This window comes from Dipodomys merriami, unplaced genomic scaffold, assembly GCF_024711535.1.
Source record: "Dipodomys merriami isolate MVZ:Mamm:240054 unplaced genomic scaffold, mDipMer1.0.p SCAF_9, whole genome shotgun sequence".
In the NCBI taxonomy this organism is placed as follows: domain Eukaryota; kingdom Metazoa; phylum Chordata; class Mammalia; order Rodentia; family Heteromyidae; genus Dipodomys; species Dipodomys merriami.
This window is the reverse complement of record NW_027206512.1, coordinates 26598653-26619333: the sequence shown is the minus strand read 5'-3', so window position 1 is coordinate 26619333 and position 20681 is coordinate 26598653. Positions and strand designations below refer to the sequence as shown.

Genomic DNA, 20681 nt, shown 5'->3' with positions numbered 1-20681 from the left:
AGCCAGCCCGGGCAGGAGAGCCCATGGCACTCTTATATCCTGTTAACTACCAAAAAAGCCAGAAGCAGAGCTATGGCTCAAGTGGTAAGGTGCTAGCCTTGAGCAAAAGAAGCTCAGAGACAGCACCCAGGGGCCCTGATTTCAAGTTCCAGACTGGCCAAAAAATTGTATGTATGTATGTATGTATACATATACATATATATATATACACACACACACACACACACACACACATATATATATATATACATACACACATATACACACATTTATATATGGAATTGTGAATCAAACTAGATCATTGTTGGAAATGATAAAAGAAAATTGGTAATTCAATGTGATTCAAGTATTATATATGAGTGAAATACTATGGTTTAATGCCTTTGAACCATTAACAAATACTTTCACAAAGATAAGCATGAGAGATTGTGTCCAGGGTGTGGGTATTAGTGAGAAAGGAAGAACAGAGAAGAGTGAAGGAGAGGGCTGGGAGGTGGCTCAGTGGTAGAGCGCTTGCCTTGCATGCATGAGGCCCTGGGTTCAATTCCTCAGCACCACATAAGCACACATAAGCAGAAAAAGCCAGAAGTGGCGCTGTGGCTCAAGTGGTAGAGCACTAGCCTTGAGCTGAAGAGCTGAGGGACAGCGCCCAGGCCCAGAGTTCAGGTTCCACGACCGAACATAAGAAAAAAAAGAAAAAAACAGTCTTCAGTTCTTTCTCTCTAATCTACACGGCTGTAAAAATTGTCTTGAAATGTATGTTTGATGTTATTCTGTTGCCTGTAATATATATTGAGTACCTAGTTTATGCCAGGCTCAGGACTATGTAATCTATTTAATTCTCACAAATAATTCTTCCTAGTTTAAAAGATTTTATCCCATACCTATCCTTTCATTCTTTCCCCCATTCACCTTCACCACATTACCTTTGAGTTTATTCCAAAATATCTTAATTTCCACCAGACCATGCTCTTGTTTAGCTGCATGAATAAACTGTTGTTTTTGCCAGAAATAGTCCTTCAAAGATAGCTCAAATGAAATCTACCCCAACTAGAAGATTGAGTTATATGTTGTGTATAATGATCTGATTATTTTAGTTCATGATTAATATTAATATTAATCATGAACTAAAATAATCAGATCATTACCCTTAGTAGACTGTGAACTCCTTAAGAGCAGTTACTTGTACAATACAAAACAGTAACAGTAGTAATATTTATGGTTTTGCTAGGCTTTACTATTATAACCCTCAGCACATGACAAAATCATTCTTAACTTTGAATAGAAAACTATTACGACATGAGAATTAAATAGCTGCCCAACCATGTGAATCCAGGTCTTTCTATAGCCAAGCTGAAGTCCTCAACCACAACCTCAATGACTGACCTAACAACATCCAGCTACTCAGTAAGCATCCAGTAAATGCCTGTTAAATGAACAACGTACTACAATAAGAACTAGCATTCACAAAGCATATCCATGATGGAAAAGTATCAAAGATCAGCCAACTCACAAATTTATTTTTCTTTTTTTGCAGCAAATTTTGAATAAATTTTGATTAATCACTAGACTTTACACCACCCCCTAGTCTAGGTAGCAGCCAAAAGATACTTAGAGATCCTAATGAAAAATAACAGGCTTAAAGTTATCAACAGAGTCAATTATTCTTACAATAAATATTTATGGATGGCTACTATGCCAGGTCTAAGTGTAAACATAAAACAAACCAGTCTTTCCTTAGTGGAAGTTACTTTTGAGTGTAGGATAGAGGAATGGGACGGGTAGTAACAACTATGTAAGCAAATATATACTAAGTTCAATGAAAAAAGAAAATGTAGAGCAGAGAAGCTTGGGCATATAGACTGAGGCAGGGTGCAGATTTCATTATTAATCCCTCTGTACATCACCTTTTCAATAACAACAAAAAGTTAAGAAACAGCTTTTTAAAGCAAGTACAAAGACCAGAAGTGAAAATTAGCCAGGCTCCCTATTAAGGAACAATTACAATCTGAGGAAACAAACAAGAACCAAGAAAGGTCCCATATTAGAACATGGCAGGAGTGTTGGAAGAAAAGTTTGGGAGGAACTAGGTCATATAGTCCTTGCAGACCACTGTCAAAATTCTGGCTATCCTGGTTCCTTTTCTGTCTGTTTAAATGCTACCTTACCAGGTAAGAATACAACAGGCAAATGGAATATCTAGACTACTAAATGTAACAACCTAACTCTGCCTCTCCCTACATTTCTGTCTCATCTTCCTTATTCCCTCCATAGTACTTGCCTCCATCTGATGTACTTTTCTAGTTGTTACATAAACATGTTTAGTTAGTAGTGACTTTGCTTTGTTCACGTATATATACCTAATCTTTAGAACAGAACCAGTCACAGAAAGCATCTTCAACAAGTCATTTGAAATAATGGCGTTCTGGCATTTTGGTATTATACCTGTTTCATAAATCTACTTCTCATGTTTCTATATAAGAGATAGATATACTTTTACTTTCTACATTGACCAAATCAAGCTTCTACGCCCCTATATCTGATCCTCTTTCCAAGGATATAGTCACCTTAGGAATCTATTTTGAGGAAGCCTGTAGGGGTTCACTTGGCATTAGATAAGAGTAATCCTTTTATCTAAATTCCCACAACTTCAACACTTAATTTTCCAGCATATATCTAGCTTCAGTATGGTTTTTGTGAATATTTTTTTTTTGTTGGTCATTGGGATTGAACTTTTGGCCTGGGCCAAAAAAGTCCCTTAGCTCTTCAGCTCAAGGCCAGCGCTCTACCACTTGAGCCACAGCACCATTTCCTCTTGTGCATTATTTAAGATACTTACGTTAGCTTTAACCTTTTTGCATGACCAGGCATTACAGGAACATAAAGCATTTTGACTCCCTGTACCACCATTGTTGGCTCAATTCCATATTTCTCCTAAAAGTAAATACCCCAAAGAGAAACATTCAAAACCCTCAAACAAAATGTTGGGGTGAAAATGTTTTAAAATGAACAGTGAAAGGAGAACAAACTTATACTAAACAATATTTAGCCTAAGTAATATTTGTAATTGCAAATATTTACAATTATAATCTTTGATATATAGTTTATAATGCTAATATTTTACCCATTAATAATGAACAAAAACTACAGTAGTCCCCTTTTTACACGTTCTATACTTTCTATAGCCCATCACAGTATGAAAGAATTTGATGGAAAACTTGAAAAATAAACAATTCATAGGATTTAAATGGTATGCCATTCTGGGTAGTGCAATGAAATCTGAGGCTGTCCTTCTCTCATGGGATGGGACTCATCTCTTGGTCCTGCTTATCTGCATTGTATACTCATCCACTGATCATTTAGTGGCTGTCTTGGTTAGCAAAGTGTCAACTGTGTTAATAACATGAATAGACATGCCATAGAAAAACCTGATTGAAAAGGTGAAAGTTCTTGAATTTATAAGCATATAAAATCATATGCTGAACAACTGTGTTCATTGCAGATTTTCCATAGCCAAGACAAGACAAAATCAAGAAAATATGGTATATTTACACAACAGAATTCCACTCATCCATCAGAAAAAAATGATATCATAAGGAAATGAAAGACTTGGAAAAAAACTATATTAAGTGAAATAAGCCAGACCCAGAGAAACATAGATTGCATGGTTTCATTTGTAGCTAGAATGTGCCTATAAATCTACACGTAAATACACCGTAGGGTAAAAGACAAAAAAAAATACACTGGGACATGATAAACTGTACAAGTCTCCAGGCATTGAGACCAAAGGATATTCTTAAAACAGGAACATAAAGGTTCAAAACATATGTGCATCAGATTATATAAAATAATATTTATTAAGATAAACTCCAGGAAATAGAAACAAGGCTTTTTCCTTTGTTGCTGTTTGTTTCTTTTCTTTTGTTCATTTATCTATCTTTGGGAGGCTAAGGGGAGAGCACAGAAATGATGGGACAAAGGGTGAACAAATGTATAAGTGGTACTAACTAGACACTACATTGAAAATGAACTATACAACTCGTGGATGAGGACAGGAGGAAAAAGAGCAAGTGAAGGGGTGATACTTACCAAAAAGGAATGCTCTCTTTATCTGACTTATGTAACTGTAACCCTTCTGTAAGTCATCTTTATACTAATGCTAAAAAATTGCATAAAAAAACATCCATCATATGCTAGGGCTAGGAAAGTAGCTCAGTGGTAGAGTGCTTGCCTTGCATGCATGAGGCCCTGGGTTCGATTCCTCAGCACCACATAAGCAGAAAAAAAAAAAAAGCCGGAAGTGGCACGGTGGCTCAAGTGGTAGACTGCTAGCCTTGAGCTGAAGGGCTGAGGGACAGAGCCCAGGCCCAGAGTTCAGGGCCCACGATCGGACCAAAAAAAAAAAAAATTCCCCCAAAACATCATATGCTAGAACCACTAAAAATCTACCATATATTTTATCTTGTGAGTGTTTTTATTATATTGTTTAACTACTCTGTTTTATTGTTGTTAATTTCTTTCTGTGGCTACTATATAAATTAAATTTTGTCATAGGCATGCAAATATAGGAGAAAATATAATTGATAAAGGGTTCAATACCGTTTGCAGGTTCAGGTATCACTGGAAGTCTTGAAATATTATCTTCCATGAATAAGAGAGACTAGTACATATATAACCAGACTCAAAATTACTAATGAACCAAGTAAATAATATCTTACTTTGACTGCATTTATAAAATCCAATAGAGTGAAATCTTCTTTTCCATGCACAGTCCATCTGTCCCATATTGTAAATGATATTCCATTTCTGTTGTAGAAAAATATTCAGAATATAAACACTTAAAATGTCTTCCAATTAGAAAGTATATTACAAAAAGTTTCTGGAGTCCATTATTTATGAGAAAAAACAGAACTTCTAAATATTCCACAGTTTATTTGCCCATTATGTCACACAGGTAATCAGTTTTATTATGTTGTTTCTTTTATTATGTTGTTCATTATGAATCAGTATATCGCAGTGTGTTTTTTCTTTCTTTTAAATAGCTGAGACCCACTGCAACAATGATACTCACAAGACACTATGTTGGAAATGAACTTTACAACTTTGGGGGTGAGGGTAGGAATGAGGGAGATGGGGGAAGAGTAGGAATAGTAGGAGAAAAACAAAGGAGGGGATAATAATGCTTGACAAGAAATGTACTCATTTCCTACTCATGTAACTGTAATGTATCTCTGTACAGCATCTTTACAATAAAATAAAATAAATAACTGGAGGGGTTTCATTATGCAATATTCCAGTTACCAATTATAGGACATTTGGAATGTCCAAACGAGTGGCTATTATAGTGTCAGAATGATAACTTGTACATATAATTTGAGATATATACAAATTCCTCTGAAAATCGGAAACACAGTGTCATATTTCCCCTATTGTAGATTATAGTAATATACTTCCACCAGTGATTTATGTTGCTTTCCTTGTGAGGATATTGCTATTCAAATTTTGGCTGATGCCAATCTAAAAGTAAAAAATTCAAGTCTAAGTAATTGTTTGCCTTTGTCATAAATTTGGGGAATTAAGATTCTAAAATTCATAATCTATAGTCAGACAATGGAAAGATTTCTAATTTATCTGAGTTAAGTAGACACAGATGAAATCTGTATAAAAGTCTAATACATATAAACTATGAAAAGTATAATCGGTGATAGTGTAACACAAAATAGTGTAGCCAAACAAACATGCAAAAAATTCTTTGGCTAGTTCAGTAACAAATGCTTCATCAAAATGAGGTTTGAACTGGTCTTGAAGTGGTAACAAAGACAAACATAGAAAAAAAGAGATAAAGTCAATACTTCCTACTTCTCTCTTATAAAGGTATTTTTTTATGTTTATTATCTAAGAGCAACAGACCTTCATGCATACCTGATTTCAGTTTTTCTTACTTCAGATGTCTCTGTAAACACTATAACTGGAATGGCTAAGTTAAGAAAACAATTTTTGTAAGCTTCAAATGGATAACCACCAGTTACTTTGATCATCTCCAAGGCAACCTAGATAAAAGAAGGTGATCTGATTATGTTGTTTAAAACCTACGATTTGAATAGGATCTATTCAGTTTTCTCAAGTCTTTCTCAAACATGTTAGTGTAGAATAAAAGTAGTTATAGAGCTGAAGTAATATAAATTTCTTATATAAGTCTTTAGAATTTTAGTACATTTTACCTTCAAACTTTTAACTTATCCTCTCTATATAATGAACAAAGTTATTTCATCACGTAATCTTTGTACTTTGAAAGCACCTGCTACAACCAAGAATCAAGTGAAAAAAAACCCCCACTCAGATTAGGGGCACAAAAAAATACCTTTAGAGAAATTAGGGCCAAACTGAAAATCTTCAATTATAAAAAAATCTTAGGACAATTCATTTCATTCATGAAAAAGAGTATCTACTTTATATGGGGGATATAAAGATGAATGAGAAAAATGACAATTTTGTGCATATTTCTCCTGTTAAGAGCTTCGTAAGCACAAAATTTCAAAATGCCTGCTATGTTTTCAGAAGTATCTTGGAATTTTAAACTACAAAATCCCATATTCATTTCTCTACATCTCTGAGTAATTAGCTAAAGTTTGTGTGAATAGGAAGACAGGAAAAAGGCCATGAAAAAGATGCATTTTCATTTGAATAATCTTACCAAGCCAGAAACTGCAGCAGTAGATGTTGCTATGGCAGGAATAATTTTACCAGCTATGCGCTTTGTTTTGAAACGATCAGTTGGTTCGATGCTATACATTTTGGCACGAAGATTTGATGCAGCTGTGATGAAATCTATGTGTCCATTACTATCATCATCTTTTTCAAATGAAAGTACTGCCATCTGAAGGTCACCTGATCAGAGCATCCAGAGTAAAGTTACCAAGTAAGTGGTAAAGTTTTTACTATATAAAAAGCAATGTTGGCTCTTCACCACAGCCAAAGTGTGGAATCAGCCAGATGTCCCTCAGTGGACAAAAAAAAGCAAGAAAATGAAGTATATATGCAAAATGGAATTTTATTCATCCATTACAAAGAATATTGTATCATTTGTGAAAAAATGGAAAGACCTGGAAAAAAATATATTTAGTGAAATCAAGCCCAGAGACAAAGGTTGCATGTTTTCCCTCAAATGTGGAAGTTAGAATTAGCTTATAAACTTATAAATGAACACCAGGCGATGAAAGGGGTGTGGCAGGGTCAAGGAGAGAAGCTTAGATGAATGAAGAGAAGAGGAAGAGAATGCAGTCAAGAATTCAATGTATATCTTACAATCTTAAGAAAAGTGAGGGAAGAGGTAGATTGGGAGACTTGGGTGAAAATGTTGAAAGGAGTGACACTGATCAAGATAAATTGTATTCATAAACTGCTAACTCCTTGTACAACTACTTAAAAGATAGTAGTAAAAAATGCTGGCTCACTTTTAAAGACTCAAATAATTGAGAAATGTAAAAAATTCAAGGAAGCTTAAGTTATAGCAGGATATGAAAATGGCTCTGATGCCATTAAATTAGGCAAGTTTCTAAAATACAAAAAAAAAAAAAAAAAGAAAAAGAAAAAGAAAAACCCTCCAGGAAATAGCAAAATAAGGAAACTAAGTTTACAGATCTACTAACAAGTGGATTATAATAAAACAAAGTCCACCTGGTATTGCTCAATATTTGTTACTTGTCTTATCTACAACTAGGAGTATCAATTGTTCAAACAAAAACATGTATCTTTTAGATCAGTGGTTTCTATATCATTGTAGTGATTATTATTTTCAATTAGTTTTCCTGACGTTTTGTTGGTTCATGCAGTAATATCCCAAAACTTTGGGGGGGGTCACTCATTTATGAAAAATGATGAGAAGGCCTACCTGAGGGGTAAATGGCTCTGCTTTTAAAAAGAAATTAATGGTCCAGTTTTTCTTTATTTCAATGTTAACACATTTTTTAAGATTGTATGTTTACATTCTGACAGTAAGAACCTACGAAGAGTTCTATATGATTCTTCATCCTCAAGTCTGTTAAAAACTAGTCTTCAGAAGGACCTTATTATCCTGAATTTTAAATTCCTAACAGAGTGATTTGCTCATGTTTTTAAACTTGTTCACCATCACCTACAGTAACAGCAATCAATATAATTTGGAGAAGGAAGACTTCAACATTTGAGGATAGACACAAGATGAGGAAAATGATGAATTTAGTCACAGTTAAAGATAAAAAGTAACTTTCATAGGATTATGAAGTTAACTGTTATTATTATGATATTTTAATTCCACCAACTTTTCAATATGAAGCTTAAGTGAAATAATAGTCATTCTAGTTTAAAAATTTTTTTTTTTGGTTGGTCACTGGGCCTGGGCACTGTCCTTCAGCTCTTCAGCTCAAGGATAGCGCTCTACCACTTGAGCCACAGCGCCACTTCTGCCTTTTTCTGCTTATGTGGTACTGAGGAATCGAACCCAGGGCCTCATGCATGCAAGGCAAGCACTCTAACACTGAGCCACCTTCCCAGCCCCAAAACATTTTTGAAAAGAAGTTCCCTTACTTTTGCTTGCTTCATTAGATGAAATAGCCTTTTCTAGTTGGTAAACAGCATTCCTCTCATCTTCACTGCTAATAGGAACCTGGTCAGGTTTCCTTGCAGTTTCATCTGTTTGGACAACCTTGAAGTATATGTATACAAATTTATTAATGTTATCATATCCTATAGCTAATTTTGGTTACCATTTATCAATAGATCACAAAGAGAAAAGTATTTGCTCTCTATATTTTAACTGCATCATGAATCATTAGATTCCACTCATTCACTGAAGAGACCTCCAGTGAAATACACATTTTTCTATTTGGCTGCTAAAGTATTTACTAAGTAACTTATATGGATCTTTTCAAACTCCATACAAATATTAAATGTTTTAATTCTGACAAATGTACTTTCAACTCAAATTGCACACTTGGAGTAGGTGCAGAAATGTTCAGAAACTGAGAAAATTCATAAGATATATAAACTGGGATTTCTTTATTGCTGCCAGTTGCTAACAAGTAATTTTTTCCTTCATATACAAAGTTGAGCATGATAAAGGGAGAATATACCCCCAAATACTTTTTGGTCCGAGATCAGGACTCAAACTTGTTTTTGCTCAATGGATGGCACTCTACAACCTGAGCCATGCCTTCAACTTCAATCTTTAAGAAATTCGCTTTTCTCTATCCATATTTAGAATACATTAAGCATATTAGCAGGATGCTCAGTACTGTCTTGCAATTTTACTACATCCATCTTGTAATTAATTGACTTTCCAATTTTATTGGGCAATTATTTTATACCTCTTGTTCTCTGTTCTTTATTTTCCTATATCCTTCATTCTAAGCTAGTAAGCTTGCTTACTATCTCAACTGGAACAGTAATCTTTTCTCTCACATTCCTGATTTCAGTTCCTTAGAAGTCCTTCCAAGACCGTATTAAAGTATACAGAGAATCCAATTGTTTTTCTAGCTCTTTCTGCTCTAGTTAATTTTTGAGATACAAATCTCACTTTTGGCCAGAGCTGGTTTGGACCACCAGATTTCTATTTTGCAGTTGGAATGATGGAAGTTGCCACAACATTCAGCTTTTTGTGTTAGCCTTGAATTACAACCCCCAGGATCCCAAGGAGGTATGATTATAATGCCTCAGTTAACAATGCCCAGGTATTACCTGTATTCTTGAAATAATCTCCTAATAGCATTTCCTGCTTTCTCTTTATGTTTCATACACTCAATCTTAACCACAGCCAGTTATCCTTTTAAATATAAGCCATATTATGTTACTCCTCTGCTTAAAACCCTCTATTAGCTTATCTCATAGTATAACACAAAATATTTAGGATTAGATTACTGAATTAGCTCTGAAATCTCAAGCTTAAACTTCCCTTCCTTCACATACATGTGTATTCTCTTCTAGAAAAATCTTAGCCCTAAAAGCCTTCAAGGGTTCTCTCCATACACCAAGAATTTTGTTCCTTGTGTTCTCTAGGTTTAGAATGGCATTTGTCACAAGCAGAAATTTAATTAACTTTTAGCTGAATGAATAGATTTATAAACTTACCTTGTTGGAAGGTTTGAATTCCTGAATCTTTACTTGTGAAAGAATATTCATGAGGGAATCTACTGCCAAGTCCTATTTATTAAAAAAAAATAATTTGATCAATGTTCTTCAAACGCCAAATTCTATAGCTAATAAAAGAATAGTTACAATTCAAAATAAATAATTTATCACTTAAGTATTTAGACTATACTATTTGAGACATTCACTCTTATTTCTATGAAGTGGTCACACATCAAGAATACTAGATAAAAAGGATTAGGGGTAATAAATGATTAGTCTACAAACCTGAAATCTTAAGTTATTTCTACAAGTTTTAAGAAGGAAGTCTTTTTTGTTCACTTTCATACTTTCAGTTTTACAACATCCCTTAAACAATTTAATATTCAATGAATTAGAAAATCTAAGAAAATTCATTTCTTGAGAAGCAGAAAAACAGTTCAAGATGAATTTAGATGTTTAAAGCTATCTTCAGTTTTACAACATCCCTTAAACAATTTAATATTCAATGAATTAAAAAATCTAAGAAAATTCATTCCTTGAGAAGCAGAAAAACAGTTCAAGATGAACTTAGATGTTTAAAGCTATTAAGAAACTGCTTAACATATGACTTTTAACCCAGTACATAACACGGCAACCATTCTAAATGCCACTTGTGTTATTAGACTTTCTTCAAGAATTTTATATGCATTAATTCCAAAAAGTATTAATCAACAGGAGGACCAGACAGTCTATAATTGGACCTACAACTAGGTATGGTTGTAACACACCAGTAATTTCATCGCTTGCGAGGCTGCGGAAAGATCAAGAGTTCTATTCAGTCTTCCTGGAAGCATATTTAATGTTGATATACATTTGTGAAGAAAAACTAATGTTCGTACATATGCCTCTTAAACATTGTACTCAACCTTTCATATGTGAGTCAGTGAAGATATCTAAGAGAGTAAGTATGATAATAAGGATAGTACACAAGTTAGCAATACAAAATAAATTTAAGAAGTGTAAATATCTTTGTCTTTTTTTTATACCAATGCATGTTTACTGCATCCCAACATTTGATCAAATGCAGAAACTGGCAGTCAGATGGGCTATGTTGCCCATTAAAATTGCAACAATTAATTAAAACAGTTAATAACGCTATAATGAACAAATGAATAGGTGACTAAGATGACATTCCTGTCAATAAAACAAAAGGAATTAAGTTTTCTGGCTTCCAGAGGAATTGTGGACTATGAAGGTCCAGCCTTCAGGGACTGGTTCCTGCCAAGGCTCTCAGGAAGGAGGCCAGAGCCACACCTGTCCTTTGGACCCTCCTCTTTGGGTCTTGAGCTATGCTGCACCCACTTAACCATGAGCCCTCACGTCCAGCTCTCTGTGCTCCAGGGTCATCACACAGCCCACTAACACTGGCCCCACTGGGAAATATCTTTAAGAAGTATCTTCCTGCAACTATAAAATAACTCAACTTGACTACATAAAATAGGATAACAAAAGCAAATGCACAGGTTGTAAGTATTTTTAAAAAACTTTAAAAAATACTCATGTTTCATTACTCCTCAAGTGAAAGAAAAATTCAGCTTTCTTCTTAGTAATACTGTAATAAATATTAGCTTTGGCTATGTTAGACTGGGAAATATAACAACATATTGTTTATACCAAAATGAATCATTCTTGTAAAACCAAACTTTGACTCAATTAACTAATTACAAGCTGTTTTCACATCACTTAGTAAGGGGAAGTGAATATATTACCTTTTCTGCAAAAGCAATGCGGTATATAGTAGCATATAGTTTTGCAGCATTCTGAAGGAAACTGAGGTGCCTTGTGAAATTAAAAAATAAAGCAAAATTTGAAATCATAGCTTTAAATTCATACTTTAAATTCATAGTTTCAAGATGTCTGACACATTAAAAATATGACTTTTAAAATGTTCTAAATAAGAAAAATCACAACATTTTTATTATAGAATTAGAAGTTTTATTACTGGATTATATATTTGAAGTGAACAATGCAATTCTAGTATAGATCAAAACACTGCAAAAAACTACAAAAAGATGAAATGCTTATCAAAACTACTTCTAATATTCAGGTAATCATCACAACTACTTTATTTTTTTTGCCAGTTGCGGAGCCTGAACTCTGGGCCTGGGCGCTGTCCCTCAGCTCTTCGGCTCAAGGGTAGCACTCTACCACTTGAGCCACAGCACCACTTCGGGCATTTTCTGCGTATGTGGTGCTGAGGAATTGAACCCAGGGCCTCATGCATGCAAGGCAAATACTCTACCATTGAGCCACCTTCCCTTTCTACTTTAAAGACAGGAGTGAATGCTATAAGAAGAAAAACTAGACTAGTGGTAGAATATTTAATTCACAGGAGACTAAAACAGACCAGGTATGAAATAGTATAGACCAATTAAAGTTAAGCAAATTAGTTCATTTTGAAAACAAAGAGTAATCAAGGAAGGATTTTTTAAAAATAGTCTATGTACTGAAATTACAGCTTTTTTTTTTTTTGGGGGGGGGGCGGTCGGTCATGGGGCTTGGGCACTATCCCTCAGCTCTTCAGCTCAGGGCAAGCACTCAACCACTTGAGCCACAGCATCACTTGTGGTTTTTTGGTGGTTTATTGGAGATAAGAGTCTCATGGAGTTTCCTGCCTGGGCTGGCTTTGAACTGTGATCCTCAGATCTCAGCCTCCTGAGTAGCTAGAGTACAGGCATGAGCCACCAATACCGGGCAATTACAGCATTTTGGAAAACAAGAACATGTATGTAGGCTACAAATAAAAAAATCCACAGACTTTGATAAAATGGGACTAGTTTAAGATTGGGGTTAAAAGCAAATGTGACTAAAAACAGTTGGCTAAAAAAAAAAAAAAAACCCAAAGTTATGTTTTTCACAATACTGTCTCTGCAGGCTTAAACATGCAACACACACACACAAAATTAAACAGAGTTATTAGTGGCAAGAAAGATTAGTAAAGGCAGCCCAAGTTATCTAATTAAAATAAGTACACAAAAGTGTAAATGTAATATATTGTATCATAGAATTCATGCAGAAACCAACTCCTTTGAAAACTTAATTGCTTGTTCTATATAACTAAAGATTCTTAGTTGTATTAAATATATAAACATTTATTATAACGTGACTTTTTTGGACAAAGTCAAAGAGGTAAATTTGTAAAGTAGATAATATAAATAAATGGATTCACATTTGTATGAAAAAGATTGTGGATAGCTTTGATGACCAGAATCACTTCTAGTTTTTGACTAAGAAAAATGCAATCATTCTGAAGTGTACAATTAAAAATAATCAGTTAAAATAGATATACATACTTACAAAGGCTCATTTAAATCAAATTTTATTGGAGAAGGTGGCCTCTTTGGTGACTGCCAGAATAAACCTATCAAAAAGACACAAATATTATTTTCACTATATGATGAACAGTAATCAGTAGGTTATATCATCATTTTTTTTCTCAACACTTGGTTCTACTTACTGCCATCTTTTAATCGTGTGTCCAGAGGAAAACAGTGAAGAAGCTGAAGTGCCTAAAGAAAAATATTGAGTTAAAGGTAAACTATTTGACATTAACCGAGAAAAAATAACTTTCTGTGTTAATATATGTCTTTTATTAACCAAAACATAAGGAAGTACTCTACTCTTGAACTATGTACCCAATCTTAATTTTAGTTCAAACTCCAATACAAGGATTTGAACTCAAGGCTTTGTACTTGTTAGGAGGGCATGATACTCCTGAACCGTATTTCCCAGCCCCGTTTTTAGCCAGTTACTTTTGGAGTAGGGTCTCACTTCTTTCTGGGCTATGTGCCTGAGCCTTATTCCACCTACTGCAGGTTTGCCATCCTTGCTGGGATCACTGGGACATATTACCATCTTCAGCTTCCCTTGATGAAGACACAGTTTTGCGTAATTTTCTGATCCTCCCCATTTCTGCTTCTATCACATAGCTTGGGATAACAAGAATGTACAACTGTGCCCAACTATGTGTTGAGAAAGGAACTATCAGATTTTTTTTTTTTTTGTCGGTCATGGGGCTTGAACTTTGGGCTTGGGTGCTATCCCTCAGCTTTTCAGCTCAAGGTGAATGCTCTACCGCTTGAGCCACAGCACCACTTCCACTTCTGTAGTGGTTTTATTGGAGATAAGAGTCTCATAGACTCTTCTGCTGGGGCTGGCTCTGACGGTGATCCTCAGATCTCAGCCTTCTGAGTAGCTAGGATTACAGGCGTGAGCCACTGGCGCCCGGCTAGATTTTTTTTTTTTCAATGTTTCTGCCTCAGCCCCACAAGTACTGGGATTACAGGCTTGTTCTACCTTGCCTTCTCTTGCTTCAATCTTTTTTATATAAATAGTACCTTTTATGTGATCATTTAGCTTTTTAAAGAATCCAGAAACAAGGAAGCAATGAAAAACACACACAATATTTTGTATTTTAAAATTACATTTTTGAGATTTGTTTTAAAATTATCTTGGAAGGGTAAAAATTGGGCATAGATAAAGCAAAACTGTAAGTTGATGATGATTAAGTTTAGGTTAATGTTTATTATACAGGACTCCTTTACTATTTTTCTACATTTCTATAGTTGAAAGTTTTCAATAATAAAAAATTGGAAAACAGTATCAGGTGTGATGCTATATGCGTGGAATTTCAGTTACTAGGGAAGGAGAGGCAGCAAGATTTTGAGTTTCAGTCCACCTGGGATAAAGTTAGGGAAAACTACTTCAAAACCAGAATATGGTTTTGAAGGTATGGTTTAAGTGTAGAGATGTTGGAATGCTGTCTATCAAGTATGTAGCTCACTTCCTCAAAAGGTGAGGATGCTCTGGATTTAACTCCCAGTATCACCAAACATAAAACAAAACCCAAAACAAAAAAAGCTCTACAGGGCTGGGAAGGTGGCTCAGTGGTAGAGCGCCTGCCTTGCATGCTTGAGGCCCTGGGTTTGATTCCTCAGCATGACATAAGCAAAAAAAGAAAAAAGCCAGAAGGGGCGCTGTGACTCAAGTGGTAGAACGCTAGCTTTGAGCTGAAGAGCTGAGGGATAGCGCCCATGCCCAGAGTTCAGGCCCCACGACCGGACCCAAAAAAAAACAAAAACAAAACAAAACAAAAAAAAGCTCTACAGAATATAATGATCTAAAAACAATTCTATTAAGTTTCTGAAATGCTGACAATCATAGTAGAAACCTTGGATAAGGAAGTAAGTTTATAAAATGTCAAATATAAATGAGGGGAGACAGGAAAGGGAAAGGAGAGCAGGGGTAGTGGGGCTTGAATTCAAGGTTTCTTGTTCTCCCTTGGCTTTTTCCATTCAGGGCTTGAACCACACCTCTATTTCTGGCATGTCTGCTGTTAATTGAAGATAAGAGACTCATGGATTTTTCTGTGATTCTCAGATCATCAGCCTCGTGAGTAGCTAGGATTACAGGTAGAACCACCTGAATTTAGCACTAAAGAATGATCTCTCTTTAAACTAAAGACAGAATACATTCCTTATTCCAAAGTGAGAAAAGATACATATATACTCCTTATTCCATAGTAAGAAAAGATATGTAAATCCCAATTTTGCATACGAAAGATAATAAAACTAGCAATCTAATAAATGGTTTAAATATTTAAAACAACATTCAAATAGAAATTAGTTGCATGTTCTTCCTGTTCTCACTTGTTACTACTTATTTCTCAAAAGCCTGACCGAGTAAGAGTAAACATCTCATATCAATGAAAGTTAGTAATAACGGAATGGACCTGGGTAAGATATTTTCTTAATGACTGATAATGCATACTTACCTTATGATTAAAATATTTTTCAAACTTTAATCTTGCTAATTCCACACACTGGAACCAATTTCTAGGTCTTCTGTTAAGTAACTTAATAACCTGAAAACAACCTTCTAAACTCTGCCCATTTTGTATCTTCTAAAATAGGGAAGAAAAATAAAACAAAAATTAAAATACTAATTTTGCACACACGATCCAAAAGCCAAAGGGCAGCATCTGTGTTTCATGTTTTTATTATTTTTTTTCCTCTTTTAAACTTTTTTTTTTTTGGTCAGTCAGGGGGCTTGAACTCTGGGCCTGAACGCTGTCCCTCAGCTCTTCAGCTCAAAGTTAATCCTCTACCACTTGAGCCACAGCTCCACTTCTGGTTTTCTGAGGGGTTTATCAGAGATAAGAGTCTCTGGCTTTGGGGGCTGGGAAGGTGGCTCAGTGGTAGAGCGCTTGCCTTGCATGCCTGAGACCCTAGGTTCGATTCCCCAGCACCACATAAGCAAAAAGAAAAAAAGCCGGAAGTGGCGCTGTGGCTCAAGTGGTAGAGTGCTAGCCTTGAGCTGAAGAGCTGAGGGACAGCGCCCACGCCCAGAGTTCAGGCCCCACGACCGGACCCCCCCAAAAAAAAGGAGTCTCTGGTTTTGAACCGCGATCCTCAGATATCAGCTAGGATTATAGGTCGAGCCACTGGCACCTGGCTCAAACTTAATGTGTTTCTCTTCTCTCTCCTTTTGTCCCAGTACTGGGGGAACTTGGTTGCTCATGCTCTTGGCTTTTCATTCATGGCTGGTGCTCAGCTATTTGAGCCACACAGCCAGTCTGGCATTTTTTGCAGATTAATTGAAGATACTCTTGGGGTTTTCTGTCTGGGTTAGCTCTAAATTGTGATCCTTAGATCTCAGGGTACTAGGTAGTTACAATTATAGCTACAATTATAGCCTAGAGCCACTGGTGCCCAGTTGTTATCCTCATGTTTTTCCCTTAAGTTATTAGGACCACATATGTACTTAATTTAATATATGGAGTTCTACAGGTAACACTCACTGCTAAAAAGTTAGCCTTTTTAATAGTAGAGGAATAAGAATACAAGAAAATATCTCTGAAGTTTCCCTCATTATGTCTACTAATGACATTTTCATTTGAATTTGTATCAACTAGCACCAACTTGAAAATATGTTCAATTATACTGATTATGTTCAATTATACTGATATAAATTGTAACATCTGTATTAATACACATTTATTTTTACCTTCAAGACTTCTTCTGCAGATTGATAGGTTTGCCAAAATTTGTTAAACAAGGAAGGCTTATGGGAAAAGGAACTTTCAAACTAAAAGGAAGAAAAGAAAAAATGTTACAGATGAAAGTATTTAAAAGTTAGAAAAAAACCTCTTCTTTCTAATTAAAGAAAACAAATTTCTTGAGAAGAATTTTTACCTTATCTCTTGCCCACTGAATAGTATGTTCAATAGCAGCTGGAAAGGATTTTAGAGTACAAAATGGTATTTCCTCTTCAGGGGGATCTCGCTATTATAAGATACGATGACAGGCATTTATTAAAAGCAATGTCAAAGTTTTAATTAGAGTTTTATAAAAATAAGATTTAAAAATATCTATTTTTATATATTCTCAAAGTTAATTCTTTTGACACCTATTTGTTAACTAGATTGCAAAATAATTACAAATACAAAAAATTTTATCTGTGAAGTCATGTGGCATACAACACATTAATTTTTGGTTTAAGTAAAATAACAGGAAAGATCTTAGCAATGATGTAGTAGATGAGAGAACGAGAAATTTTGGATTTTTTAAAACATTCATTACTTTGAAAATCTTCAAGTAAAATGTGCCATTGTGATTCCCCCCATCAAAGTAATCGCCTTAAGAACTTGCCATTTTGTATTGTCATGACACATACAAACTTACTTCATAAGTAAACCTGAGAAACAAATGACTTTATAAAAATTGACCTAATAAAACATATGTATCAAATAAAAAGATATTGATGCTTTCAATTATTTTACTTGAGTTGACTTTATAAATTTTAAAAGCTACAACTTAGACCAGTGGTTTTAACTTAAGACAGTATCTTAATATCACTTATGGAATTTTAAAAGCTTATTCATATCAGCTATGTAAAATACATAACTTGATTCTACCTATAAAGAATCTGATTGTCTAGTGAGATTTTTGGAAATCCACTAGGGTTTGTACAAGTTTCACAGGTAGTTGTGACAATGCATGCTCGGGATGGGAATTCCTAAGAAAAATAAGTACTGAACGTTGATGAGACCTGACTTCTTTATTCTTTACATTCCAACTAATATTTAACATAACAAAATTATCAGCAGATAAATATAATTTTATGTCTGTTGATAGTTTTATTCTCAAGCTAAAGGTTTGTTTCAATATAGGTACCTTAAACACTGATTTTTTACAAAGCTAATCAAGCACTGAGAAACAGTAAAAAAACTAGGACCTAACATTTTTATGATTTCTAAACATTATGTTCAGTTATATTTTAAAAATATAAAATGGTGTGTGTTGGCTCTTGCTTATTAATTCTAGCTACTCTGGAGGCAAAGATCAGGAAGACCATGGTTTGAAGAAAGTAAGCAAAGGTGTACGAGATCTGCTCTCTAACAATAAAAATGCTTGGTGGTGTGGTACACAGATTTCAGCTTAGCTATGTGGGAAGTATAAATAGGAAGACTGTTGTCCAAGGCTGGGCCAGGCAAAAGTTAGAGCCTTTTGAAAAATAACAAAAGCAGAGGAATGGGATATAGTTCAAGTGATGGATGAGGCCCTTAATATTGCTAAAAAATGCACATGTACACATATATGGACATAATTAAGAAAACAAAGATTAAGAAAATTAAGTCAAATTTGTTGACTCACTAATAAAGACAAAATGATGAAATATAAAGAAGATAGAGAGTACCTTCAAAATACTGATCCACTTACATGACTATTGTAAGATTCAGTCAAGTGAGGTACAATAATTTCAGTGTGTCCCTTGGTTCCCATTGTTCCAGAATCTAAGAGAGGCCTTAGATTTGCTACACAACGGCTGTTTGAAAACATAATGGGTACAAAACACAGAAGTGAGCCATATCAAGTAAGAAAGGGAAAACCACCACTCTCTACTTACCATTTTACATATTGATAATCTCTTGATTATACTATTTTTAGGTAACAGAAGCATTAACTATGAAATATTTCCACTTTCCAGATAAAATTTTCCATGCACACAAATTTTGTTTCTCAACTTAGTCATTTTTATCTCTTCTTTTTACTACTAGTACTGAATCCTGGGCCAAACTTTTATTTCTAGGTTAATTTTTAAGCATGTTAACCTTTCTTCTAATTTCTATTTAATTTTTGGTTATTTTCTGACTAATCACTACCCTTTTATTATATCTCAACATTATCTTCATCCCACACACTATTAACCTTATTCTTTAATACGGACATTACCTAAATTTTGTAACTATAATTCCTCTAAATTTTGTATTTTTTTTCCTCTTTCCTATCCTACTTAAGATTAGAATCTTTTCATAGAAATTTCTCAACTGGTAAAACTTCTTGTTAATATATTACTTCTAGCATCCTAGCATTAGTAAGTCATATAATGATGTTAAAAAGACTATGCAAGATGTACACATTTATATTCATTCATTCATTCATCCATTTTTCACAAATATTTATGGAACATAAAGTGCTATGTTTGGCATTGAAGATAGTGATGAAAAAATAATTTTTGATGAATGGTTTAGTGAGTAAACAAACATTAAATAAATATACATGTCAGTAAAAATAAATGCTATTAAGGAAAAATTATGCAAAGAAAATTTGCAGGTCTTAAATAAGTGAAAAACCTAAACTGAGAGCAGGTAGGTAGACTGGAGTCAGGAATTCTGGAAAACAAGAAATACCCCTTTCTGATGAGTACTTGAGAGTCCCTGAGGTAAAATGTGAAAGCCTTTTAAGAACCCAAATAAGGTAAATGTAGCTGGCTCTAGAGGAACCAGGGAATATTGGGTACATTTTAAGGTAGAGTGGTGAACAATGAAAACCATTTAGGCTCATAACTATTTTTTAATGTTTTGAAATCATCTATGGGTTTGAGGAGTACTACTACTGGAACATAGAAAATTTGGTAATATTTCAATTAGTTGGCATGAAAAATAAAAAGTAAAAGTGAAAGTGAAAGATACTTTATAAACCTAAATTTCAAAAACATACCTGTCTACATATCTCCTGGCTTCCACATTATCTAATGCTGTAATAATTATATCTTGTTTAGTATAAAACTCATCATTGTAAATGATCTCAGTGGCCGGACATACTTTGTTCAGGTGTGCATCTATCTTTAATTGAGGATTTATTTTCATAGTTGCATCAGCAGCAGTATAGCTTTTAGGTTTCTAAATAAATAACAAATACAAACAGAAGGAAAAAAATGTTAAACAAAAAAAGATGAAATATGATTGAACTCACACATCCTTATTACTTGGAATATATAAACATGAGTGAAAGAAAAATGAGGCTAATTTTTATTTTTTTGTTGAAATCATAATCATTGTAGTCTGGATCTGATTACTGTAGCTGTATCTAATAATGAACGTAAGTCCAAATCATTTATCTATTATGAATAAAAATAAAAACATAAAAACAATCTATTTCATAGCTTAGTGCTTCAGAATTCTTTTTTTTTTTTTTTTTGGGTCTGGTCATGGGGCAAGCGCTCTAACCACTGAGCACCTTCCCAGCCCCAGAATT

The 20681-nt window shown here is 34.4% G+C and overlaps 1 protein-coding gene across 2 annotated transcripts in view; it reads right to left on the bottom strand.

Moving 5' to 3' along the window:
* Window positions 1-20681, bottom strand: part of Uba6 (ubiquitin like modifier activating enzyme 6) — a 64492-nt gene that overhangs the window by 8634 nt on the left and 35177 nt on the right. For both annotated transcript variants that reach the window (XM_070012248.1, XM_070012249.1), the window contains exons 19-32: window positions 20145-20326; window positions 18864-18969; window positions 17337-17426; window positions 17149-17229; window positions 15917-16045; window positions 13601-13652; window positions 13441-13504; window positions 11853-11922; window positions 10105-10176; window positions 8566-8683; window positions 6695-6888; window positions 5923-6050; window positions 4719-4806; window positions 2840-2934 (exon numbers count right to left, since the gene is read on the bottom strand). In XM_070012248.1, coding sequence (XP_069868349.1) covers window positions 2840-2934; window positions 4719-4806; window positions 5923-6050; window positions 6695-6888; window positions 8566-8683; window positions 10105-10176; window positions 11853-11922; window positions 13441-13504; window positions 13601-13652; window positions 15917-16045; window positions 17149-17229; window positions 17337-17426; window positions 18864-18969; window positions 20145-20326 — 1469 coding nt within the window. The remainder of the gene's footprint in view (window positions 1-2839; window positions 2935-4718; window positions 4807-5922; window positions 6051-6694; window positions 6889-8565; window positions 8684-10104; window positions 10177-11852; window positions 11923-13440; window positions 13505-13600; window positions 13653-15916; window positions 16046-17148; window positions 17230-17336; window positions 17427-18863; window positions 18970-20144; window positions 20327-20681) is intronic.